Raw genomic sequence first — 27,735 nt, 5'->3', positions numbered from 1 at the left:
GAATTAGGTCTCTCTTCTCTTCTTCTACTTTCTACTTCAGATATCCTATGGGCTGTCTCAGTAGTGCCTTTTATAATTTTGTGTTAGGTGCCTTGAAACCTCCATGAAGGTAAATACATCCAAGTGTGTGATCAATGGCGTATAGACCACTTCAGGAGTTTAGTTTGTCATCTGTAACCCAAAAACATAAAAATCTGAGAAAAGCAAGCATTTATACATGTTTATAAGTTCTTATTCTAAAAATCATAGTAATTTAAATTAAACCTTTTATAAAAATATTTTTTCCCAGGAATTCCCTGGCGGTCCAGTGGTTAGGACTCTTCACTCTCACTGCTGAGGGCACGGGTTCAATCCCTGGTCAGGGAACTAAGATCCCACAAGCACACAGTGCAGCCAAAAAAAAAAAAAGTGAATAAAACATTTATTGAAGTATAATTGACCTACAACACTATTATAGTTCTAAGTGCACAACATAGTGCCAAATGAATGAACAAATGAAAAGATGCTCAATATCGCTAATCATCAGGGAAATACAAATCAAAACCTTGAGCTATCACCTCACACATATCAGAATGGCTATTATCAAAAAGGCCACAAATAACAAGTGTTGGCAAGGATGTGGAGAAAAGGGAACCCATGTGCACTGCTGGTGGGAATGTAAATTGGCGCAGTCATTATGGAACACAGTATGGAGGGTTCTCAAAAAATTAAAAATAGAGCTACCATACGATCCAGCAATTCCACTTCTGGGTATCTTTCAGAAGAAAATGAAAGCTCTAATTCAAAAAGATGTATGTACCCCAATGTTCATTGCAGCACTATTTACAACAGCCAAGTTATGGAAGCAACCTAAGTGTCCATCAACAGATGAATGGATAAAGAAGATGTGGGGAATATTACTCAGCCATGAAAAAGAATGAAATCTTGCCATTTGTGACAGCATGGATGGACCAGAGGGCATTATCCTAAGTGAAATAAGTCAGAGGGAGAAAGAAGATACTGTATGATTTCACTTATATATGGAATCTAAAAACCAAAATAAATGAGGGACTTCCCTGGTGGTCCAGTGGTTAAGAATCCATGCTCCCAATGCAGGGGGCACGGGTTCAGTCCCGGGTTGGGGAATTAAGATCCCACATGCTGCACAGCATGGCCAAAAAATAATAATAACAAAACGGAAACAAATTCATAGATAAAGAGAACAAGCAGGTGGTTACCAGAGGGGAGAGAGGTGGAGGGATGAGTGAAATAGATGAGGGAGACTAAGAGGTACAAACCTCCAGTTACAAAATAAATGAGTCACAGGGATGAAATGTACAGCATGGGGAATATAGTCAATAACACTGTAATAACTTTGTAGGGTGACAGATGACAACTAGACTTATTGTGGTGATCTCTTGTATAGAAATATAGAATCACTGTGTTGTGGAGTTGGATTATATGTATAATGACATGTGTCCATTATATTAGTATCATACAGTATCATATATGCCCTATAGTATCATATATCATATAGTATGATATATATGTCATATATAGTATCATATCACTGCCCTAAAAATCCTCTGTGCCCTGCCTATTCATCCTTCCCTCTCCTACCCTCCGGCAACCACTGTTCTTTAAATTGTCTCCATAGTTTTGCCTTTTCCAGAATGTCACATAGTATGTAGCCTTTTCATATTGGCTTCTTCCACTTAGTAACATGCATTTAAGGCTCCTCCATGTTTTTCATGGCTTGATAGCTTCTTTCTTTTTAGTGCTGAATAATATTCTGTTGTCTGAATGGACCAGTTTATTTATCCATTCACCTACTGAAAGACCAATTTCACTACTTGATAATTTAAAAAATATAATAAAAAGAATTAAAATCTTTTCAGACAGCTTTACCTGTATTTTAAATTTGTATGGGTGAGTTAGTTTCTTCGTCCAATTTAACTTTTACTTTCCAAGCATTAAGTGTACAAGAGAGGACTTCCCTGGTGGTACAGTGGTTAAGAATCCGCCTGCCAATGCAGGGGACACGGGTTCGAGCCCTGGTCCGGGAAGATCCCACATGCCGCGGAGCAGCTAAGCCCATGCACCACAACTACTGAGCCTGCACTCTAGAGCCCACGAGCCACAACTACTGAGTCTGTGTGCCACAACTACTGAAGCCCACATGCCTAGAGCCCATGCTCCGCAACAAGAGAAGCCACCACAATGAGAAGCCCGTGCACTGCAACGAAGAGTAGCCCCCGCTCGCTGCAACTAGAGAAAGCCAGTGCACATCAATGAAGACCCAATGCAGGCAAAAATTAATTAATTAATTAATTAAAAATAAAAGAGTACGAGAGAGGAAAGAACATTATAAACAAAAATCTTCCTACTCAAAATAAACCTGCAAAGAAAACTTCCCAATCAAGTGAAAAATTATAATGCTAAGAAAGACCACTAACAAATTCAACAGTTAAAGCATGAAGCAAGCTCATTTGTAACATTGATAACTTTAAATATTGATATACATGGTGTTCATTTAAAGTGTGAGTATAGGTGTTTAATATAGACAGTAGTTATTTTGTTCGTAACTTTTAATTTACAATTGCAGAAGTAAGAAAAAGTTAAAAGTGTAATAGAAATTTTCTATATTAATTACCTATATGCACATTTCCATGAACAGTGTGTATGATTTTTGTAATTTTTCTTTTTCTGTTTTCTGTTTGTTCTGAATATATACATATATATGAAATATGGTCATATGGACTTGTAGTTTGTATGTCTTTTTAAGTAATTAATTTTTAGTGTATTTTATAAAAGTAATGGTCTGCAACAAATCTGAAATTTTTAAAAAAGTCCTTTACCCCGAATAATTTTAGAATTACTGGCATAGGAGATGTGACACCAAGGAAATAATGTTATGGTAACGTTAATAGGAGACCAAGAGACAAAGCAGTTGATGAAGTAATGTATCCTCCTAGGGTCATTTTCCTATGAGAGGATTTTCAATAGAAGATAAATGCTCTCACTTCTTTTTCAGGGAGTCTGACCAAAGAAAGGACACAGACCTTGCACGAATTTGTACTACTTTTTGCTGTATTTGATGAAGGTTAGTGAGCTGCAGTCTGAATTTTGGTCTCCTTAAAGAAAGGAAATATATTAACTTAATGTGGTACTTAAGCATGAGGGCTGTTAATGTCCAGAGGAAGTGATTACAGAAAGATCATAAACTACGTTATCATTCAGGAATGATGCAGACGGGGATGAAAATGAATTCCAAGGAAAAAATGCAAGCTGAGTTCCACTGGCAGCTATGAAGTAAGATAGAGTAGCTGGGTAACCTTGTCCCTCTTATTAAATCCATCAACAAAGACTTTTTGCTTTACTTTCTCTTTTTTTTTTTCGGTTTGAAGCAAAGGAAAGTTTTATTCTTTGAGCAAAGAACGGAGACGTTCAAGCTTGCGCTCTAGAGCAAACGCCCTTCCGACAGGCCGTGGGCGGGGCTGCTTTACAGGGACGGGGGGGGCGGGGAAGGGGCGGAGCTCTCCCGCAGGCGCAGCCGCAGACGGCAGTGCGCGCGCAGCGTCTCTGCACACGGCCTGCTGCCGCCGGCTGGCCTTGAGCGTCGTGGGCAGCTGCTGCTCCCAGCGGCGGAGCTGCCGTGTCGGGGCAGCCATTTTGCACCAGGAGCTCTGGTCTGAAGGGCTACGGGCAAGGCCTCTGACCCCGACGACGTTTCATGTATGTAATTTTGTTTTGTTTGCTTCTTTGTTAGTTTTGGTTAAACTTGGGAGACATTTATTTACTTTCCCACATCGCCAGTCATGGATACGAGTGGCTGAGGCTTCTATCTCCTCAGGAAAACACAGCCCAATTGAGTGACTATCACATCCTTTGGAGAATTTCAATCTTTGGTCACAGCATTTAAGAGCTCCTGGTTTTGGTCCCACAAGCCCTTTTTGAAGTGACTTATTGCTTTACTTTCTAAATGCCCCCTGTTACCTTTTAAAGAAATTTTTACTAAAAATCATATATATTTAAGGTGTACAACATGATGATTTTAGATAAATAGAGAAATGATTGCTACAGTCAAACTAGCATATCTCCTCGCAGAGTTACCATTTCTTGTGTGTGGGGAGAGCACCTGAAATCTACTCCCTTAGCATATTTCCAGTGTTCAATGTAGTAGGATTAACTATAGTCATCACGCTGCACATTAGATCCCCAGAACCTGTTCATCTTAAAACTGAAAGCTTGTACCATTTGACCAACCTTTTCCCCATTTCCCCAGACCCTGGCAAGCCCCCTTGTGTTCTATGTTTCTATGAGTATACTTTTTCTTATCTTCATCTCTTACTTTTAAGTAACTTTGGCAAGTTACTTAACCCCTCTGTGTCTCAGTTTTATCCAGTTGAAAAGTGAAATAATAAGTACTTTTTCATAGGATGGTTGTAAGGATTAAGCGGGTGATTTCTTCCTCGTCACCATCATGATCACCTTCTGAAGTGAGACCCCCCATCACCTCTCACCTGACTAGTCTCCTTGTCTTTTTGTGCCCCCTGACACTTCATTATTACTATAGCAGCCAAAGGGAGCTGACTGAAATGCGAATCTGATCTTGTCACCCCAGCCCTTAAAATCCTTCAATTTTACATCAAGGCAAAACGTAAACTTCTTAACACACTGATACGTGACCTAGTCTTTGACGACCTGCCTACCCCATTGTGCTCCTCTTCCTGCCTCACCGTCCATCACCGTTCAAGTTGCAGCCACGCTGAACACATTTTGTGTAACACCCAAAACGTGCCATGCTTTTTCTTGCATCCGGACCTTTGCTTATGCTGTTTCTTCTGCCTGGAAAGCCTGTCTCCAGCTTCACACCAAGTTCCTCCTCCTTCTGGTCTAGCTTAGATGCCTCTTTACATATTTCCACAGCACCTTGAGCTTCCTCCTTATGACACGAAATCATCGTTGCTGGCTTTCTTTAATATTTGTCTTCTTTGACCTCGTATTCTTTCCTCTTCAGGCAAAGTGAGGTTCCTTCTCTTCTCTGCTCCCGTAATATCCTGTTCTTATCTCTCTTACATCACTCTTCAGTCTGTATTATAATTGTCTGCTTCTCTGTCTATTCGAGCTAAATTGTAACCGCCTGGAAGGTAGAGGCTGTGTCTTCTTTGCCATCAGTGCCTAGCGCTCAGTAGTGTTCAGTAAATATGTTTAACTGAATGAACAAATGAGTGGATCAAGGGATAAATGAACTTATGAGAGTTCCCCAAAGGCTGGGTGCCTCAGAAAGTTTCAGTCCTTTGCACAAAAGGGCAACCTCAGGGAGCTGCTAATAATAATATTTATAGTGCTTTCACTCTTGTCAATTTCAGGGACGAGGTTGGAAAGCTTTCGGGTTCTTGGGCTTTCATTATTACAAACTGGATGAAGCAGTTAGGACAGGGACAGGTACCGACAGCCTTTTCCTAGGATGCTTTTCATGTGCTTCCTTTTAAATAAGTCAGCTAATGAATAGAATGAAATCATCATGGTGCAAATTAACCAATATCTGTCATTATTCCTTTCCAAGTACTGTCATGGATAAGTATAGGGAGAGATCATTACTTTGAGCAAGAAATATCTGCCTTTTGGTAACTGTCTTCTCCCTTTGTCTTACTGACTTTGAGGGCACGTCATCTGTGCCTACTGTGCTGACATGAGACAGACACTTAGCTGGCCCTCTATTCGCATCCTCTCTCAACAGGGAAAAGTTGGCACTCAGGAAAAAATGAGTCCTTGACACAGGCTGTGGATCCTGCATCTGCAATGCACACAATCAATGGCTATATAAACAGGTCTCTGCCAGGTATGTACAGCCTGCTCAAGAATCCTCAAGATCTTCTGCATTCACCACCAGAGCTCTCCTCTCCACTTCTCCTCAGTTATCTAAAAATTAAGGTTTCTTTTGCTTAAATGTAAATGGGCATCCAAGGATGAACAGATATTTAAGGAAAGCCTGAAACACGAAGAGAATATGCAAAGATAAAGAAAAGTAGTATGCCTTGCCTTATCATCTCTTCCATCTGGATGTTCCTGAGTTACATCCTTTTATAATAAAAATAATAAACAGCTTTCTAGTAAGTAAAAAAAGTAATAAAAGGATTATATGAAAAAGAAACAATCAAAACAAGAATATGCTCACAAAATTAGGAATATGATTGTCAAAATACAAACTTAATAGAAAGTGGTACAAAGCAAATCTCCCAGAAAGCAAAACAAAAAGAGATTGAGAGAGCAAATCTCCCAGAAAGCAAAAGAAAAAGAGATTTTTAAAAATCAAAGAAATGATAGAATAAAGTGTTAAAAAAAGAAAAGAGTTGAGTCTTTATATAAAAATTTCCCAGCAGGATAAATAAAAAAATATCCCCACACAAAATTAGGTTTGTGTAATTTCAAAGAACAAAGAGAAGATATAAAAGCTTCCCCTGGGAGAAACAGGTCACATACAAAGGCATGAGAATTAGACTGGCAATATAATGAACCAATACCTTAAAAGTTCTAAAGGAAAAGTTATTTTCAACCTGGAATTCATAGCCAAACTATAACTTAACTTTGGGGGAAGAATAAAGACATTTTCAGAAATGGTAGCCCTTAGAAGCCACTGAATATGTGCTACAATAAAACTAGAGAGTAAACCAAGAAAGAGGAAGTTGGAAAATTCAGACACCCAAGAAAATAATGAAGGACGAGGAAGGATATTTTCTTAACTCTTTTCTATATTTTTCAAGAATTCTATAATTAATATGCATGATTTCAGAATTAGAAAAGAAATTAACTTTCAAAACATACAAGTCCCTGCTCTCACATATCAGGTTAATTAACCTCTCTGGGCACCAGTTTCCTCTCCTCTAAGTGAGGGATGATAGCTATAGTTTCTACACTCATTGGGTTATTGGGAGTTAAAACTTGTAAAATACTTTGGACAGTGCTTGATGTTACACAGGTGCTCAGTAAACGTTACTGTTATTAATTATAATGCCATCATTGGTGTTAGATTGGATGTGAGAAGTGAGAGTGGGGACAAGAATAGCTCTCACTTGCATAATTGACTTCAGGATGGTACCATTCACTGAAATGAAGAAGTCTGGAATAAGATGAGGTGATAAAGATTGAAAATTTGGTTTTGTACCTGTGGGTTTTATGAGATATCCAGGTGAAGATATTGAGAAGGTATCAGTCTGTATTAGTCTGGAGTTAATACCATGAGAATGAATGATATTATTCAGGGAGAAAATTTGATTAACAAGAGAATAAGGCCTAGGGATGAGCCCTGGGGTGATCCATCATTTAATGGATGGGTAAAGAAGGAGCAGTCACAAAATGAGACAGAAGGAGCAGTCTAAGCCTTAGGGGAACAAAACTGTTGAAACAGAGGCCAGGGGAGGAGAGAATTTCAAGAAGAAATGACTGGTCAACGGATGCAGGTGAAGACTGAAAAATACCCATTGGATTTAGCAGCATGATAGTCATTGATGACTTTGGCAAGAGCTGTTAGTTTGACAGTACCCCAGTGTCCTTGGAAATTTTGGTTCCAAGTCAAGATAATAAAATTTGTAAGGACAATTTGTTCATCCTATCCTAGAAAGTGTTTTCCATTTCAAATTCTCTACTTCTTGATTATAGCCGTGTTATTCTTACTTTACAGGTCTGATTGGATGCCATAAGAAATCAGTCTATTGGCATGTGATTGGGATGGGCACCACCCCTGAAGTGCACTCAGTTTTCCTCGAAGGCCACACATTTCTTGTGAGGAACCATCGCCAGGCTTCTTTGGAGATCTCACCAATAACTTTCCTTACTGCTCAGACACTCCTGATGGACCTTGGCCAGTTTCTACTGTTTTGTCATATCTCTTCCCACCAACATGGTAATATCTGTGGATCTTAAAAATGAGTATTATAAATATCCAGCTCTTCTTTTAATGGAATTTACTGTCCACTGTCCAGTATAGGATTATGTTAGTTAGACCTCAACTGAGATTCCCTAGTTGCCAGTTTTCAGAGCAAATATTTCACCTTGAGTATAAGAGGGCTTGATTATTATTAGTACTTGTGAATGTACTGGTGAATCTACCTGTGATATAGGGAGGGGAAAATGAGGTGGCAGGAGTGAGGAGGACAGCGTATCATTGTTTTCCCAGCCTGATCACATTAAATAGGCTTCAGTACTATGGACAGAGGGATTTGGGGTCATAGCTGAAGAGATGTTTTATGAGAAATTTAGGGGAAAGGAAAAAAGTGCACTGTCTAGGTTGTAATCATAAGGGCTCCAGGATATCAGTAGTGATGCCCAGAGCATTATATAGCAAATACAAATGGATATTGTGAGCAAATGAGTGAGTCTTGAAAAAGGGGTAAAACATATATTGGAGGAGAGTCAGGCAGAAGGGAAATGGTGAGTGCAAAGACCACAGGAAGAAACCAGAAAGTACCAGATATGGGGAAGGTAATACATATAGGACAATGGCAAGAAAGGATATTGGTGTGGAGAAGGGAATACTTAAGAGAAGGCCTTGAAGGCCTAACAAGAAAGAACAAAGTCATAAGAGTTAAGGCAAGAAAATCTCATTGGAACCTGACATTCGTTTGTCTGACTCCAGATGGTATGGAAGCTTATGTCACAGTAGATAGCTGCCCAGAAGAACCCCACATGTGGAAGAAAAGTAATGAAGAAGAAGATTATGATGATCTTTATGACTCTGACATGGATGTGGTCAGATTTGACGGTGACAGCGCTCCTCCCTTTATCCAAATCCGCTCAGTTGCGAAGAAGCATCCTAAAACCTGGGTCCACTACATCGCTGCTGAAGAGGAAGACTGGGACTATGCCCCCTCAGTCCTTACCTCCAATGACAGGCAAGTACCTTTTGACCCTTGGCGCTATCTCTTCCCCGTAATCAAAAATTCTTCCCAGTTATTCAGAACAACAAATCCTTAAGCCATGTTTAAGGTGAGGTACAGGTATAGAATCAAATGGCAAGGGCATTAATATGTTTGGTAAATTAACATAGCTAAACATCAGAGATGCTTATATTTTTCTCACTCCTTTCCTTGATTAAATCATATGAGCTATTTTAGAGTTGGATTTTAGCAACCTGTCCTTTACCTAGAATTCTCCATTCCAACCTCTCATCTTTTTGTGTCTCACACAGAAGTTATAAAAGTCTGTATTTGAACAATGGTCCTCAGCGGATTGGTAGGAAGTACAAAAAAGTCCGATTTATAGCTTACACAGATGAAACATTTAAGACTCGTGAAGCTATTCAGTATGAATCAGGAATCCTGGGACCTTTACTTTATGGAGAAGTTGGAGACACACTTTTGGTAAGTTGAGGAAAACATACAAGGTTGGGTAAGAAGACAAAGTCTGGAGGGTTTTGAGTTTTTTAAAACTTCATAATTCAGCCTTGTCTCCAATGGGCAGGATCTTTTAAAAATTATAAATGTTATGCAAATAAATGTGGATTATAAATTTGTTTTAAAATATTATAGAACAAAATATTTAATGCCACCCATTAAACCTGACACTCCTTTGAAATACTCATTGCTTAGACTTTCATACATATCCTTCTACAACTTTTAGAAGGATTTTACATTTGACTTGTAAGGAAAAGAATAATAAGAAGAATATGTGACAGAGAGTAGATATAGCTCACAAAGCCTAGAGCATTTACTATCTGTCCCTTTCCAGAAAATGTTTCCTGACCCTTGATATAGCATATTAACAATACTTACGCTTCAAATAACAGTGGTTTTAAAAAATAGGGAGTTATGTTTTCACAATCAGTTTAGAGATAGATAGATGGTCATGTCAACCGTAAAAAAATGCACAACCTAAAAGTTGAGAGTTATGTTTTATTCAGCGGACATTCTTAGGACTTCAAGCCCGGGAGACAGCATCTCAAGTAACCCTGAGAAAACTGCTCCAAGGAGGCAAGCGGGGAGCCAGGGTATATAGGAGTTTTGCAACAAACAGCAGGTAGTAGGAACAAAAGATTACTGTTAAGTAAAGAAAACCAGATATCCCGAGTTAAGGAATTTAGCACTTTTCTATGTATGGGAAGATGCAAGAGTCTGGGCTTATTGAAATCATTCCTTTGAACTGCACCTCAGCTACCTGGGGCCAGTATCCTGTGCTTTCTCATCCTGCGTTTCCTTAGGCTGCACCATTGGGTGTGGCTGCAGTCTGATGACTGCTAGACAGCCGGGCATTCTTTGTTTCCTCTCCTGAGTTACCTCAGGGCTCACTGATGGCTGCGACATCCTTTGTTTACTGATATGGCAGGCAGCGTTCTTAACATGGCTATATTTTGCTTATATGTTTGTAAAAGGTTTTATGCATTATGAATATTAACACGTTGTTATTTATCTTTCAAATATTTTTCTCAGTCTCTCACTTGTACTTTAACTCCTTTGTGATGTCTTTTGTCCTATAAAAATTTTCAGTCTTTATGTAGTCAAGATCTTTTCTCAATCTTTTTTTTTAAATTTTTTTTTTATAGCTACTTTATTTATTTATTTATTTATTTTTGGCTGTGTTGGGTCTTCGGTTCGTGCGAGGGATTTCTCTAGTTGCGGCAAGCGGGGGCCACTCTTCATCGCGGTGCGGGGACCGCTCTTCATCGCGGTGCGCGGGCCTTTCACTATCGCGGCCCCTCCCGTTGCGGGGCACAGGCTCCAGACGCGCAGGCTCAGTAGTTGTGGCTCACGGGCCCAGCTGCTCCGTGGCATGTGGGATCTTCCCAGACCAGGGCTCGAACCCGTGTCCCCTGCATTAGCAGGCAGATTCTCAAGCACTGCGCCACCAGGGAAGCCCTCAATCTTTAAATTTATATTTTTCTGGATATTTTTCATTTATGTTTTCTGCCTAGGAACATCTTCACTACCTCTAAGAGATTATAAATATGGTCTACTATATTTTATTCTTTTACATTTACAGTTTTATTTTTATAATAAGCATTTTAATTGCTCTGGAAGTCACTTTTGGGTATAGAGCATCGTGTCAAATAGGGATTTCCCCAAATGACAGCCAATTGGTCCAATCAATCCTTTCTTCACTAATTTTAAAATGCCTTTTTTATTATATACTAAAATGATAAAAATCTGTTCTGTTTAACTGATCTGTTACCACACTGTTTTAATGACTGCAACCTTGTGATATGTTTTGATATTTGTAGGGCATGTCTACCTTCATTTTACTTCTTTAAAATTTTAATTAACTATTAATGTACAGTTTTTCTTCATGAATTTTATTTACCTATTTTTGAATTAGCCAGTACAAATAACTCAAAAGGCAAAAAAGATTATGCGAGAAAAAGCAAGCTTTCCTTCCTCCCAGACTTCCAGTCCCATAGTCTGACCAGCTATCATTGCTGTCAGTTTTTTATATTCCCTTTCAGAAAGAGTATATACATATACAAGTGTATGTGCACATATTTCACACAAAAACAGAAGCACTATGTAGATTTTAACAATATATCTTAGATATCATTTCATATCAGTATATATAGTTCTACCTCATTCTTTCATTTTTATAAGTTATGCTCATATATGCTGACTCCTATAAGGCTTTTCTGTTAATGTGAGAATTTGAGGACTATTTTTTACTTTTTATACAGAAATTATCAAACATACCCAGAAGTGGAGAGAATAGTAAAATAAACTTCTTTGAACCCATCACTCAGCTTCAACAGTTATCAACAAATGGCTAATCTCATTTTGTCTATAAACCAACTAGGCCTAACAGACATCTACAGACCAGGCCACCCAACTCCAGTAGAATACATATTCTTCTCAAATACAAAAGAAACATTCTCCAGGATAGATTATACATTAGGCCACAAACCAAGTCTCAAAAATTTTAAAGAAAACTATAGTTCAAAATTCCTTGTGAATATAGATGCAAAAATCCTCCACGTTATTAAGCCAAATCTAGCAACATTTTAAAAAGATCATACACTATAATCACGTGAGATTTATCTCAGGAATGTAGGGATGGTTCAACATATGAAAATTAATGCAATACAACATATTACTTGAATAAAGGACAAAAGCACATGATCATGTAATACGTGAAGAAAAAGGGCTTGACAAAATCCATTACCCATTCATGATAGAAAAAACTCTCAGTGAACTAGCAACACAATGCAAGGTCCTTAACTTGATGAAGAACATCTAAGAAAAACTTATAATACGCTGAAAGACTAAATGTTTTCCCCCTGAGATTAGGAACAAGTTAAGATGTCCACTCTTGGCGGGGCGGGGGCAGGGGCGGCAGCTCCGGGGGCGCAGAGGCCCCACTCGCCCCATCACGCCATTGCTGCCCAGACGCTGCAGCCCCCCGTCCACCCCACTGCACCTGCGGAGACTCGGGAAAGTGCCGGGTGGGCACGGGGCGGTCTCCACGTCCTCGAATCTGCCCTTTCAGTTGTTTTCTTGACGTGGCCTTAAGTCACCCAGAACTAACTGGGACGCCCAGTCCAGCGGTCGAAGGGGAACCGGAGGGTCTCTGCCTGACCGAAATGGTGACCTGGCAGCAGGGGAAGCTGGCGAAAGGTTCTAGAAGTTGCCTGAGAACTTTGTGCCATCGGCAGCTCCTGCCTAAAATCGTCGGGAGCTGCTAAAATCGTCTTCAGGAAGTCTGGCAGCCAAGTTTGACACCCCAGCGTTCCATACAAGGATAGACAGTGACTTGGGAGGTAATTTCCACATCCTGCTATTTGTGTTCAGGGTCGAGACGAGGGAAGGATGATGGATGCGAACACATCCACGGAAGCATCGCCCTAGCTCCAAACTGGGTCGGCATACTGCTGGCATCGCAGCAAAGAGTCAAGGCCAGGCCAGGCCCGCAGACGGTGCCTCCTAACTTCACTGTTGACCCCAAGCACGGACTGTTCTACAAACGGGGCAGAAAGGATGACTTGGGTTCCTAGTCATTAGAAGTTTTTTTGAGGTTTCTGTTTAAAATTTTAAAAGAGATTTAGAAACACTAGGCATATTTTGGTGGGAAAGCAGATGAAAGACAAGCGTTTTTCTTCTGCGTGAAAACCTAAATATAAAGGTATGGCTGGGCTTCCCTGGTGGCGCAGTGGTTGAGAATCTGCCTGCCAATGCAAGGCACACGGGTTCGAGCCCTGGTCTGGGAAGATCCCACATGCCGCGGAGCAACTGGGCCCGTGAGCCACAATTACTGAGCCTGCGCATCTGGAGCCTGTGCTCCGCAACAAGAGAGGCCGCGATAGTGAGAGGCCCGCGCACCGTGATGAAGAGTGGCCCCCGCTTGCCACAACTAGAGAAAGCCCTCGCACAGAAACGAAGACCCAACACAGCCATAAAATAAAAAATAAATAAATAAATTAAAAAAAAAAAAAAAGGTATGGCTTATACTAGGTGGGCGTTCCCACCTATAAGGGTCAAATTCAGAATAAAATTGAAGAGTGTTTGAAAATCAACTCAATCAATGCCAAGTATGGAGGATGCAAAAACGAACTGGTCAATGTCTTTTTTCATAAGAAGTTTACAATTTAATAAGGAAAAAAGAGAACAGGACTTGTGGAGAGAACATATTTCAAGAAGAGTGAATGCAATATGTAGTCTGGTTTGGCAAGAAAATAATGCTGCTGTAGAAGGGCATGGTGAGTGATAAGCTCATTGGATGCGGTTAAAGATGTTGTGAAAGGCTAAGCTGGTTTTGAACACAATTGAACAGATGAGGAACCTTTGTAAGTGTGAATTTGTGGTGCTGGAGCAATTGACTCTCCACATAGGAAAAATTTGTGGTGCTGGAGCAATTGACTCTCCACATAGGAAAAAATTAAATTAAAAATTTAATTTTTAATTACAAAAATTAAAGTATTACCTGCCATTATACACAAAAATAATCTCCAGGTGAATAAAGATGTAAATGTAAAAAAAAAAAAGATGTAAATGTAAAAGGCAAAATATTATACTTTGATAAGAAAATATAGGAGTGTGGACTTCCCTGGTGGTGCAGTGGTTAAGAATCTGCCTGCCAATGCAGGGGACACGGGTTCGAGCCTGGTCCAGGAAGATCCCACATGCCGCAGAGCAACTAAGCCTGTGCACCACAACTACTGAGCTTATGCGCGGCAACTACTGAAGCCCGCGTGCCTAGAGCCCGTGCTCCGCGACAAGAGAAGCCACCGCAATGAAAAGCCCACGCACCACAACGAAGAGTAGCCCCCACTCGCCACAACTAGAGAAAGCCCAGGCGCAGCAATGAAGACCCAACGCAACCCAAAATAAATGAATTAATAACTTAAAAAAATAAGAAATAACAGATAAGTTATGCCAAGGTCCAGAGAATTATGTCATCTACCTGAACCAAAATCTGTCCACACATCTTAAAAAAAAACCCATGAGGTGTACAAGGAGTACAAATAAAGTTACACATGATTCATACAATACTAGGAAATGGAGGGTACCACAAACATCAGATTACCAGAAAATTGGTAAGTAGCAAACTCCAGCAAGATCAACCTTCCTCCACTGCTGCAAGACTCTAGACTGATACTGGAGTTAGAAGAAAAGGCTTCTATTTTATTCTTGAATTGCAATATAGTTGATATACAATATTATGTTAGTTTTAGCTGTGCTACATAGTTACTTGATATTTGCATACATTATGAAATGTTCACCATAGTAAGTCTAGTAACCATCTGTCTCCATACAAGTTTATTGCAATATTATTACTTAGGCTGTATATGACATCTCCATGGCATATTTCTTATTTAAGTGGAGGTTTGTACCTCTTAACCCCCTTCACCTATTTTGCCCTTCCACCACCCTCCCCTCTGACAACCATTGGCTTGTTCTCTGTATCTGTGAGTCTGTTTTCATTTTGTTTGTTTTGTATTTTAGATTCAACATATAAGTGAGATCATACAGTAAAAAAAAAAAAAAAAAGTTGTCCACTCTTGTTACTTTTATTTAATACTGAACTGGAAGCCAATGCAATAAGGCAAAAAAAAAGGAATTAGAGACATTTGGATTGGCAAGAAAGAAATAATACTTTCTTTATTTGCTGATGATATGATCTTTTCTGCAGAAAATCCTAAGGCATCTACTAAAAAACTATTAGAACTAATAAACAAGTACAGCAAGTTTGTAAGATTCAAGATCAATACTAAAAAATAAGTTGTATTTCTATACACTTCAATGAAAAATCTGCAAATGAAATTAAGAAAACAGTTTCATTCATGATAACATAAAAAAGAATGAAATAACTTGGGAAAAATTTAACAAAAAAGGTGCAACACTTGTACAGTGAAAACAACTAATTGTTACTGAGATAATTTTTTAAATATCTAAATAAATGGAAAAACATATGATATTTATGGATTGGAAGAGTCACTTACTGTTAAGACTCTTCCAAATTTGTCTATAGATCCAAATTGAATCCCTATCAAAATCCCAACTGCCTTTTTTGCAGAAATTAACAAGCTGATCCTAAAATACAGATGGAATTGCATAGGACACTTAATTGACAAATGAATCTTGGGAAAAAAAAAAGCAATGTTTGAGGACTCACACATCAATTTCAAAACTTACCACAAACTACAGTAATCATGACAGTGTGGTACTGGCATAAGGATAGATATATAGATCAATGGAAAACAATTGAGAGTCCAGAAATAAACCTACATATCTATGAACACTTGACTTTTTTTTTTAATTGAAGTATAGTTGATTTACAGGATTGTGTTAGTTTCAAGTGTACAGCATGGTGATTCTGTATTTTTGCAGATTATACTCCATTATAGGTTATTATAAATATTGGGTATAATTCCCTGTGCTATACAGTATATCCTTGTTGCTTATCTATTTTATGTATAGTAGTTTGTATCTGTTAATCCCATACTCCTAATTTGACACCCCCCCTTTCCCCTTTGGTAACTATAGGTTCGTTTTCTATGTTTGTGTGTCTGTTTCTGTTTTGTAAATAAGTTCATTTGTATCATTTTTTTAGATTCCACATAAAAGTGATATCATATGAAATTAGTCTCTCTTTGACTGACTTCACTTAGTATGATAATTTCTAGGTCCATCCATGTTGCTGCAAATGGCATTGTTTTACTCTTTTTTATGGCTGAGTAGTATTCCATTGTATATATATATACCATGTCTTCTTTATCCATTCATCTGTAGATGGACATTTAGGTTGCTTCCATGTCTTGGCTATTGTAAATAGTGCTGCTATGAACATAGGGGTGCATGTATCTTTTAGAATTAGAGTTTTCATCTTTTCTGGATATATGCCTAGGAGTGGGATTGCTAGATCATATGGTAGCTCTATTTTTAGTTTTTTTAAAGGAACCTCCATACTGTTTTCCACAGTGGCTGCAACAATTTATATTCCCACCAGCAGTGTAGGAGGTGAACACTTGACTTTTCACAAATGTCCTAAGACCAATCAATGGGGAAAGAATAGTATTTTTAACAAATAGCACTGGGACAACTGGATACCCACATGAAAAACAAAGAAGTTTGACCCCTTCCATACCATACACAAATTGAAGGTGGATCAAAGATATAAATGTGAGAGCTAAAACTAAAACCCTTAGAAGAATATACAGGAGTAAATCTTTGTGACCTTGGATTATACAGTGGTTTCTTAGATATGACATCAAAAGCAACAAGCAACAAAAGATAAAATAGATTGGACTTCATCACAATTAAAAACTTTTGTGCCTCAAAAGATACCAACCAGAAAGTGAAAAGACAACCCATGGAATGGGAGAAAATAATTGCAAATCATGTATCTGATAAGGGAATAGTATCCAGAATTTATAAAGGACTCTTACAACTCAAGAATAAAAAGGCAAATAGGGACTTCCCTGGTGGTCCAGTGGGTAAGACTCCATGCTCCCAATGCAGGGGGCCTGGGTTCGAACCCTGGTCTGGGAAGTAGATCCTGCATGCATGGCACAACTAAAGATCCCGCATGCCACAATGAATATCCCGCGTGCCGCAACTAAGACCTGGCACAGCCAAAACAAACAAATAAATAAATAAATGTTTAAAAAATAAATTAAAAAATTAAAAAGGCAAATAATCCAACTGAAAAATAAGCAAAGGATTTGTATAGACATTTCTCCAGGGATGATATATAAAGGAGTGACCAATAAGCACATGAAAAGATGCTGAGAACTTTATTAGCTATTGGGGAAATGCAAATCAAAATCGCAATGAGGTACCATTTCACACCCACTAAAATAGCTATAATCAACAAGGCAGATAATAACAAGCGTTGGTGAGGATGCAGTTTGGAAAACAGTTCGTCCGTTTCTCAGAATGTTAAAAATGGAGTTACCATGTGATCCAGCAATTCCTTCTAGGCATATACTCAAGAGAAAGGAAAACATAGGTCCACACAAAGACTTGTATGTGAATGTTCATAGCAGCACTATTCATAATAGCCCCAAATTGGAAGCCATTCAAATGTTCACCAATCGGTGAATGAATAAACAAAATGTAGTGTACCCATATAATTGGAACACTAGTCAGCAATTAAAAGAAATGAACTACTCATACATGATACAACATGGATAAAACTCAAAACATTATGATAAGTTAAAGAAACCAAGCAAAAAAGACATATTACATGATTTAATTTTGTGAAATATCTAAAAAAGGCCAATTTATAGAGCAGAAAGCATATTAGCAGCTCAGGACTCCAACTGTGTGCGTTCCACTAAACCAGTCAGAAAGTGCCTCACCTTTAATGACCCAGCATCAGAAGTCACACAGCATTTCATGGCATAATCTGAGTAAAAGCAGTCAAAGCCCACCCAGAATCAAGGAGAGGGAAACTTTGGCCTACCTCTTGTTGGGAGGAGTGTCAAAGAATTTGGGAACCATGTTTTAAAACTGCCACATAAATTGACAGCTTACTTCTCAAAAGCAACAGAGGAAGCCAGAAGACAATGAAATCATGTCTTTAATGTGTTGAAAGAAAATCACTATCAACCTAGCAAGAATTACCATTTTATTGGTGATTTATACCAATATTCAAGGAATATATAATTTTATATTAAAATTTTAAATGTAGAGTATAAGAAAAAAGTAAAGACCCACCAGTTCTTTATTAGGCTAGCATAACCTTAGTTGTAAACCTGACCAGGACAGTATGAGAAAGGAAAATTAAAATTACAGACCAATTGCATTATAAACATGGATTCAAAAAATCCTAAACAAAAATTAATAAACCCAATGGAGCAATATATTAAAAAGATAATACATTATGACCTGGTTGATTTATCCGAGGAGTACTAGATGAATTTAACATTAGAAAATCAAATATGGTAATCCACCATATTAACACATAAAAGGGTAAAATATAATTTGAAAATCTCAATAGTTTCATACAAATATTTATCAAAATTCAACATCCATCCATAATAAAAAGTCATAGGAAATTGGGATCACAAAGGACATCCTTATCCTGATAAAGATCTGAAGAAAATCTATAGGCACCAAAAAAAAAAAAATCTATAGGCACCAATCGTACTTGGTGGTGAAACTCAGAAATCCTGTTTAAGATCAGATCAGGACAAGAAACAGTTAACAAGTATCACCACCTGTATTTAATATTTTACTAGAAATCCTAGCCAGTATTCTTAGGAGAAAAAGAGTTTTAAGATTGGAAATGAATAAACAAAACTGTTATTATTTGAAGATTAAGTAAATGAATGACATAGTGGGAGCTATATTTGTCATTGTTGAAGAGGGTAATTATAAATAAACAAAAAGGAAAGGCTAGAATAAATCATGTGATACTGGATTAGACTTGGAGACATTACTATGAGTTCATGTTTGCCTAATATAGATAGATGGATGCATACAGAAATAATTACATATGTGTGTGTATGTTTAGGTTAGTATATTTCCTAGTGCTGTCCACTGAGAGGATCTAGAAGCAATGACATCCCAGTAGCAATGAGCACACCCAGATCTTGGTTTCTAATACCATTCTCTGATGAAAGGAACCAAGGCCATCTGGAGAATGGATGATTCTAGGGCTGGGCCAGGGAAAACATAAGATGAGCCTGGAGAATCTTGTGGTTCCAGAAAGTAAGAAAGTGCTCAAAAAATAAAAGGATGGGGCAATGTTAAAGAAATACAGGAGCTTCTAACGGCCAAGGTGGAAGAATATGAGCAATAAAATAGAGTAATATTGGAGTAAACCTTAAAGTATAAAATAAATATCCATGAGTATATACTGCTATAAATAAATGATTGAATAAATAAATAAATGGAGGAGTAGAGGCAAATCTCACATACAGAAGAATTCCAAATCAATTTTGTAGGTCTATAATCCATTTTGTGTTAATTTTTGTGAAAGGTGTAAGGTCTGCATCTAGATTCTTCTCCCTCCTCCTCCTCCTCCTCCTTCCTCTCCCACTCCCTCTCCCTGTCCTTCTCCTTCTCCTTCTTCTTCTTCTCCTTCCTCTTCTTCTTTCTGCATGTGGATGTCTAGTTGTCCCAGCACCATTTGTTGAAAAGAGTATTTTTGCTCCATTTTATTGCCTTTGCTTCTTCGTCAAATATCAGTTGACTATATTTGTGTGGGTCTAATTCTGGGTTCTCTCTTCTCTTCTAAAAGGAACTTTTTTAAATGGAACTTTATTATGTAGTAGTACAAAAGAGGAGATGTTGGATTAGATAGGAGCTGATTTTAACAGGAGAGAATATGGCCATATATGCATATAGGTTGGTAGATTTGATGGTGGGAAGATGAGGAATTTCTTTTCTGAATGCTTCTCCCTTCTCAGGGAAAAAATAAGCACCTGAGAGTGAGGATCAGGAAGCAAATATTAGCTGACTAAGTGGGAAGGTGAATTTCTAGGAAAAACGTAATAGGATAGCTAGGTAGCTTGAGCGTCTGTTTGAGATTTTTGGTCAACAATTTAAAGAAGCAGAGCTGTGTGATTTTTCTCCTACATCATACTGCTGCTTAGGTGCAGGCAAGGAATAGGCTGTTAGTGGGTTTTACCAAATGAGTGGGTTTAAGACAAGACTGCAAGTAGCGGGCTTCCCTGGTGGCGCAGTGGTTAAGAATCCACCTGCCAATGCAGGGGACACGGGTTCGAGCCCTGGTCCAGGAAGATCCCACATGCCACGGAGAAACTAAGCCCGTGCGCCACAACCACTGAGCCTGCGGTGCCCGTGAGCCACAACTACTGAGCCCGGGTGCCACAACTACTGAAGCCTGCGCGCCTAGAGCCCGTGCTCCGCAACAAGAGAAGCCACTGCAATGAGGAGCCCGCACACCACGACGAAGAGTAGCCCCCGCTTGCCGCACCTAGAGAAAGCCTGCACACAGCAACAAAGACCCAACGCAGCCAAAAATAAATAAATAAATAAAATTTTTTTAAAAAGGCTGCAAGTAGAAGTTGGTTTTTTATCCTCATATCATAGAACCTCAGACATAGAGCCCAGTTGATATGTTCAGGGTTCTTAATGCTGCTTCCATGTTATCACTCTTCTATCCTTCCCCTCTTTTAAGGCTCGTGCAATCAGACAATTCCAACTGCCACCCTTGCTTAATGCTGTAATCAACTGTCCTCCTGGTCATGCCTGCTCATCCAGTGAAGATTTTATCACTTGAACCACTGTTTTCCCTTCCACTATTGGGGAATTCAGGGCCCAAATGGTGGGAAAGGCTGAGGGGAAGCAGTGTCCTCAGCAGACATCCAAATTTCAATTACTAATGTCAGAAGGTGCAAGGAATTCTTCCTGAAGTGATTAAAATAATTTTAAATAAATGGAAAGGAACCTTTAGTGAGAAACCTAAGTAGCTGTCTGAGCAATTTTATGAAAAGAACAAACATTTTGAGCTTTATCTAGGCTCAAAGCCCTATACTGTTGATACAAGGCAGCTTTTGTTTTCTGGAGGTAGGCCACACTTTTCTTGTTGATCCTAATTGTCTTGTACCTGATCTTATATCTCATTTATACTTTCAGATTATATTTAAGAATAAAGCAAGCCGACCATATAACATCTACCCTCATGGAATCACTGATGTCAGTCCTTTGCACTCAGGGAGATTTCCAAAAGGTAAGTGTTACCTCAATTTTATAGGTCTTCCTTAACTGTAGATACAGATGAGGGCACAGCCTCAATAACAACTAAAATCATGCACATTTATCACCCCACCATCCTTATTCTCTTAAGTTTTATTTTATTTGAAAATGTGTCTTTATTTTGCCTTTACTTTTGAAGGATAATTTTGCTAGACATAGAATTCTGGGTTGAGAGGGTTTCTTTTTCCTTTTAGCACATTCAGAATATTGTTTTACTATCTTCTTGCCTTTATAATAGCTAAATTCTATTCAGTCATTCTTCCCCTGTATGTCATTTTTCTCTGGCTCTGATTTTCTTCATATTTATCCTACTTGGGGTTCACTGATCTTCCTGTGAGTCACAATATTTGTATTTTTGTTTTTAATAGCCAGGCCTTTGTCCCCAAATGAAGTAATAAGTTGCACTTCTACTAGTCATGTATGAAAATATAATTTCCCACATCCTTGATAGCTAGAAGATAATAGCCTTTTAAAATCCTGCTAATCTGATGGGTGAAAAGTGGTATTTCATTGTTGCTTTAATTTTACTTGGGGATGAATATTTATTTTATCAAAATAATACATGCTTAAAATATTGAAAGGCTGTAAGTTCCACTCCCTAGAGGCATCCATTTTTAAGCATTTCTGTTTTAGATTTTTGGTAGTTATCTCTATAGCTCTAAAAATTCATTTATATGCTACTCCTTTGTTTTTCAGCTTTAGACATTATATATTTATTTTGTGTTAAATGAGGATTTAGCATTGTGCTTCTTCCCATTCCAGTTGTTTTAGACTTTTATCAGTGCTTTTAGTTCCTCAACTGGCTATCATTAGAATTTAAAAAACATGCTAAATACCTACGTTTTATATACATTAAGGTACTAACAACAGTTTCCCATTTCTTCTCCTCTATTCTTCCATTTCCCCACTGCTGCCAGCTATACCTTTACTTTTATAAAACTAAAGTTGATAACATTTACATTTTGCATTGTAATTTCAAATAACTCCTTGCTTTTTCTATATATTTATTCTAAACTTTAAAAGTCAAAAAACTAGCATTTATATTATTTTAGTATGTGTTTCTTATTATAAGTATATGAGTTTACTGCAGAACTAGGTGATATGCTATGATTATTCTTTTGTCTACAGTTCCAGTGATTTTACTGTTAAGGTCAAATGGATTATCCTTCTTTATTCTCTACCAGTAGTTCAAAATCATGGTAAATTTTAGTTTGCTTTATATTAAGACCATGCTGATCTTGTAATTTTTGTGTTTGTATTCCTGAAAAAAGACTTTTTAAAAAAATATTTTGTTGCAGTGTTTTGTTTTTTTTAAAAATAAATTTATTTATTTTTGGCTGCGTTGGGTCTTTGTTGCTGCACACGGGCCCCCTCTAGTTGCGGCGAGCGGGGGCTACTTCTCGTTGTGGTGTGCGGGCTTCTCATTGCAGTGGCTTCTCTTGTTGCGGAGCACGGGCTCTATGTGCACAGGCTTCAGTAGTTGTGGCTCGTGGACTCAGTAGTTGTGGCTCGCAGGCTCAGTAGTTGTGGCTCGCGGGCTCTAGAGTGCAGGCCCAGCAGCTGCGGCACACGGGCTTAGCTGCTCCACAGCATGTGGGATCTTCCCGGACCAGGGCTCGAACCTGTGTCCCCGCATTGGCGGGTGGACTCCTAACCACTGCGCCACCAGGGAAGCCCCGACTTTCTTTTCTTTTATCAGGAGAAGAAATGTATGCCTTTTCACCATATCCCTTAGGTCTTCCAGCTTCTTAATCATGCTGTTTATTGGTATCTGATCCTTTTTTCTTCTAAAGATGTTCTTGTAGTTCACCAGCTTACTATTCTAATTTGGATTATATGCTTTCTAGGCCTGCTACAAAGCTGCCATCTTTGGATTTTTTTTTTATTTGGATTTGTAGGCTAGTGCCATTACTGCTCCTATCTTGTACATTTCTGGTTTTTGATTTCTTTTGTTTTTCTGGAAGTATTTCTTCTGAATACATTTAGTATATAGAGGGAAAACTTTGAGTCCTTCAGTATGATATGATGTATAGATAGGTGCGATGGTCCAGCCACCGCAGAGGGTCTTCCAGGTCCTGACGGAGAGGGGTAAGGGACTGAATAGCACCGCGAGTATGGGGTCAGAAGGACCAAGACAACTGATGGTTGCAAGGCACTTTATTTAGAATCTACTGAATCTTATATAGACAGAAGAGGAGCTCATTATTAGACAATAATCCCATGGAATTGCTCATCGTCTCAGTTCAGTCACTACCACGGATGTCAACAAGTTTACAACAACTATCCTTGAATATTATCTTCCCTTAACCAGGCTCACACACAGCCCCCAGCCATGAGGAACAACCAGGACTCTCAGTTCCCTGAGGTCTGCTGGCTTGAGATAGCTTTGCTAATCTCTTTTACATTCCTCAGGCCTGGGAAAAAGAGTGCATTCCAAGGCAAGGGGGCAAAGCCCTTGAGTGACTTTGCTTTTTGCGAGAGACATACTGTCTCCACCAGGAGTTACCTCGGCTAAGACTGCATGCCTCCCACGGATAGGCTGGTTATAAATAATTTTCAGTCCACTGTTTTCTAATACTCATTGTTGCTGGTGAAAATTCTAATGCTAAATTGATTTGCAATTCCTTTATGGGAGAAGGCCAATGTAACAATTCTGGGGAGATATTGAATGTGTACCCTGAAATTTGGGGGCATACACAAATACAATTCCTGGTAACTTGCTTTTTATGTGGAGAACTCTGAAGGCTTTACTGCTCATAATTAGCAGATAAGAAGAGAGGGTAAGAGTGGAGCAGTCTGCCCTTCTGCTGTTTGACCTGGCTAGGATGCATGAGTTTTCTCTGTAAAAAGTAGATACTGTTGCGAGTAGCTGGCTTGCTGTCTTTTGAAGATACCCTGCCTAAGAAGGCAGCCTGACAGGGTGAGGGATGCCAGAAATAATAGGCTCTTGCATGTATCACTAGACGTAAGAAGAGCTGGGGAGGGAGGAGGGCTACATAATAGCTCTCATGTATACGGTGCTGAGGTCCCGATGGTTACCCCAAGGAAACCATACATGTACCCTAAGAAAAGACCAGCATCTCAGCACCTGCCGCACAGAAAGCACTGGTGACCAAATAGTGTTGTCAGAGAGAGAGTACTCACACAGCAGGACCTATTAAGCAAAAATCTATTTGCCCTTTCCTCTAATACCCATCTGCCCTCACTCCCTATTATGTTAACCCTGACCTATGGTTAGGGAATGGATATAGACTGGATCTTTAGGTATTAAACATGCGCAAAAGTGAGTTTTAATTACTAAAATCAGACAGTTCTTGTCCTGAGGACCCTTTAGCCCAAGGGCAGATTTTAATTCTTGCTTCCATTCCTCACAGAGGCCAGATACCACAAGTCTTGATACCACACGTGAGTTAAAACTTCAGTGTGCAGTCTTTCAGCATCTATTCAGGCCACTCTGGCTTTGTTGTGTCTTTTTTTTTTGGCACTTGAGTTTTTTTTCTTCTTTATACATTTTCAGTTATCTATTTTAAATGTTTAAAAATATTATTATCTATTATTTCTATTAGTGGGTAGACCTGCTCATTTCAACTCAAACTAACATGGTAGCAGAAATCTCCTGAACCTATTTTTATTGTAAAAAGTTGTGTGAATCTTAAACTTATAAGAGGTGCAAATTTAGTTTTCACTTATTGAGAAACTTTATATGTACATATAAGTTTGTAGAGCCATTGTAATAATAGCATGATTACCAATATATGCCTTGTTATACTTCTAATCAAGCTATTTTGGGGTTTGGGTGTGGGTAGGTGTGAAGCATTTGAAAGATATGCCAATTGTGCCAGGAGAGATATTCAAGTATAAATGGACAGTGACCGTAGAAGATGGGCCAACTAAATCAGATCCTCGGTGCCTGACCCGATATTACTCAAGCTTCATTAATCTAGAGAGAGATCTAGCTTCAGGACTCATTGGCCCTCTCCTCATCTGCTACAAAGAATCTGTAGATCAAAGAGGAAACCAGGTGAGTTCATCTCTTTCCAAGTGCTGGGTCTGAAGCTAAAATGGAATGATGATGCACATGAACTTCCAGGTAGTATTTCCTATATTCTCTCAGTGGACATCCACCTATAGCCTGCAGAAAATAGAGTAGTCTGCAATGTTGAGCAAAAAAAGAAATGATCTGGGTTTCTCACTGCTTTTATTGAATTTGACTTTGGTGTAATAAACTTGCCTGCTGGATGGATAGGAGAGCCTGGGCCCTAGATTATTTCTATAATACTCATTCTCAGTCTAAAATTCCTCTCTCTGTAAGTGATCTTGCCCATTTTTACGTGATCAGTTACCACCTATTTTTAGATGACCCACAAATGTATATGGTAGCTTAGACGTCTCCCCTGGACGTCTCACTGTGGGTGATTCAAAGACATCTCAAAAGGAACACATGTGCAGCATCTAGCATAGTGTGCGGTATTTTAGTAGGAGTTCAGTAAATATTTGTTGAGCAAAATTCAAGGCAATATGTAAAATATTTCAGAATATGGTTAGAATTTGGACCACTTCTTCCATTTTAGAAAAAATTAAGTTAAATACTCTGAATTTAAAAAGCTTGATTCTTCACAAAAACTCATTGCTTGGCTGCAAAATAACTCATTGCCATATTGCTGAGGCTTGACTACATGTCCATTTGGTTATTTATGATATATAGGATTCCTACTAGTCTGAAAAAATTTTATGAACTTTAATGCAGGTAAAACACGTGGCACACAAACCCAGAGAGGCATCAGTTTGGCCAAGTATCTTTCCTAATTTTTCCTAATTATAGTTTTCCATCAGTTTTTGGAAGAGGACTGAAATGTACCTATATTCTCCAATCTCCTCCCCTCAGCATTTTCATTTCTGTAGTAATAGTTTACACAAAATGAACTTTATACATATTAGTGAAGTTTATACATTAACTCTTAGCGGATTCAATTAGCAAGTGACTAACTCGTGACTTTGGTTCATATACAAACAGCTCTTCCCCCAAAAACTTTCAACTTTGTAAACATAAAACTGAAAAGTGTTAGTGTTAGTAAACATTTTATGGTTCATCTTAGCTTTGTTATTTTACTTCTGTTTTGTATTTTTAATTTTTCATAGACTGGTAGTCTTGTGGAAGGGCATTTGCTAGATGAAAGTTTAGGGAAGGCATTCACCTTACTTGATTTGACTAAATTGTTTAAGAAAGACATTGAATAATCACTTGGGTCTTTAAAGAGTGAAAATTCTCTAATCTGAACATGGAGAGAACGAGACTACAGACTCTACCAAAACAATCAGCCAGCATATAGCCTTGGGTCCAGAAGAAACTAAGTTTAATGGGTCCAGTCACCCTCTTGCCCTGAGGACACATTTGCTCTAAACATATACTCACTGCTCCCAGGCCCTGGGACATGCCACAATAGTGACCCTAGGGAGAAATGGCATTGAACCAGAGGATTGTAGATACATCCTATGCATGCCATCACTTCCATCATAGACTGCTAATTTCTACCTGACAATACTAGTAGCATTTCTTTCTTCCTTTCATTGCATGTAATTAATAGATGATGTCAGACAAGAGAAATGTCATCCTCTTTTCTGTATTTGATGAGAATCAAAGCTGGTACCTCACAGAGAATATTCAGCGCTTCCTCCCCAATGCAGATGGAGTGCAGCCCCAGGACCCAGAGTTCCAAGTCTCCAACATCATGCACAGTAAGTAAAGCAGCACTTGAGTCCAGTGGGTAATGGATAAAGGGAAACTGAGGACACCAGATTGATGTGCAGTTAATGCATTAATTTATATGCCACATGAGAGTCATATTTCCTTAAAAATTATTACATATGAACATATGCAATTTTATATAAATGCATAAATATGATCATATAATGCATATATTTTCTTCTGGAAGGCATCAAATATTCAGTGAAGTTTATTTTTAAAGGATAAATCAGACACACAGTTTTCATTTACCCAAACATACATAAGCCATCCTTAATATGAAATGTGCTCAATCAGTAAATTACACATGAAATACAAAGGGAATGCAATTTTACATATGTAAAAAAGTTGCCAGCTATAACAATTTAACAGTCAAATTAATCATGACATTGTACATTTAAAAAAACCCAACATCTTTTTTTGCAGCTTTATTGAGGTATAATTGACAAATAAAAATTGTATATATTTAAAGTGTACAACATGATCTTTTTGATATTTATTTGGCTTTCCCTTCCCTCTTATCTTCCCTCCTCCTTCCATATTATACCTTTCCACTAATCATTTTGTGTCCAGGTAGCCCATGTTAAAACATATTTTTCTATGATTATATAATAATATATAAACACATATATGTTGTATTAGTCTGCTAGGCTTGCCATAACAAAGTCCCAGAGACTGGGTGGCTTCAACAGTAGACATTTATTTCCTCACAATTCTAGAGGCCAGAAGTCCGAGATCAAGGTGTCAACAGGATTGGTTTCTTCTGAGGTCCCTCTCCTTGGATTATAGGTGGTCTTTCCTCTGTGTGTGCACATGTCTGTACAAATTTCCTCTTATAAGGACACGAATCATATAGGGTTAGGGCCTACC

The 27,735-nt window shown here is 38.5% G+C and overlaps 1 protein-coding gene and 1 non-coding gene across 4 annotated transcripts in view; one reads left to right on the top strand and one right to left on the bottom strand.

Moving 5' to 3' along the window:
• F8 (coagulation factor VIII) overlaps nucleotides 1–27,735 on the top strand; it is a 121,203-nt gene that overhangs the window by 19,734 nt on the left and 73,734 nt on the right. For 2 of the 3 annotated variants that reach the window (XM_036839703.1, XM_036839704.1), the window contains exons 5-12: nucleotides 3,014–3,082; nucleotides 5,723–5,824; nucleotides 7,664–7,885; nucleotides 8,618–8,873; nucleotides 9,170–9,341; nucleotides 21,003–21,096; nucleotides 24,929–25,143; nucleotides 26,708–26,858. In XM_036839703.1, the coding sequence (XP_036695598.1) occupies nucleotides 3,014–3,082; nucleotides 5,723–5,824; nucleotides 7,664–7,885; nucleotides 8,618–8,873; nucleotides 9,170–9,341; nucleotides 21,003–21,096; nucleotides 24,929–25,143; nucleotides 26,708–26,858 (1,281 nt within the window). Of the gene's footprint in view, nucleotides 1–3,013; nucleotides 3,083–3,631; nucleotides 3,715–5,722; nucleotides 5,825–7,663; nucleotides 7,886–8,617; nucleotides 8,874–9,169; nucleotides 9,342–21,002; nucleotides 21,097–24,928; nucleotides 25,144–26,707; nucleotides 26,859–27,735 lie in introns of those variants that run through there. The other variant, XM_036839705.1, reaches the window with a different exon arrangement.
• On the bottom strand, nucleotides 3,817–3,944 carry LOC118889331. The gene has a single exon (XR_005018471.1). It is a non-coding gene; the product is annotated as a small nucleolar RNA SNORA25 (small nucleolar RNA).

Source organism: Balaenoptera musculus, chromosome X (genome assembly GCF_009873245.2).
Source record: "Balaenoptera musculus isolate JJ_BM4_2016_0621 chromosome X, mBalMus1.pri.v3, whole genome shotgun sequence".
NCBI lineage: Eukaryota > Metazoa > Chordata > Mammalia > Artiodactyla > Balaenopteridae > Balaenoptera > Balaenoptera musculus.
Note: the sequence above shows the minus strand (reverse complement) of the source record. Positions and strands in the feature narration are given on the sequence as shown.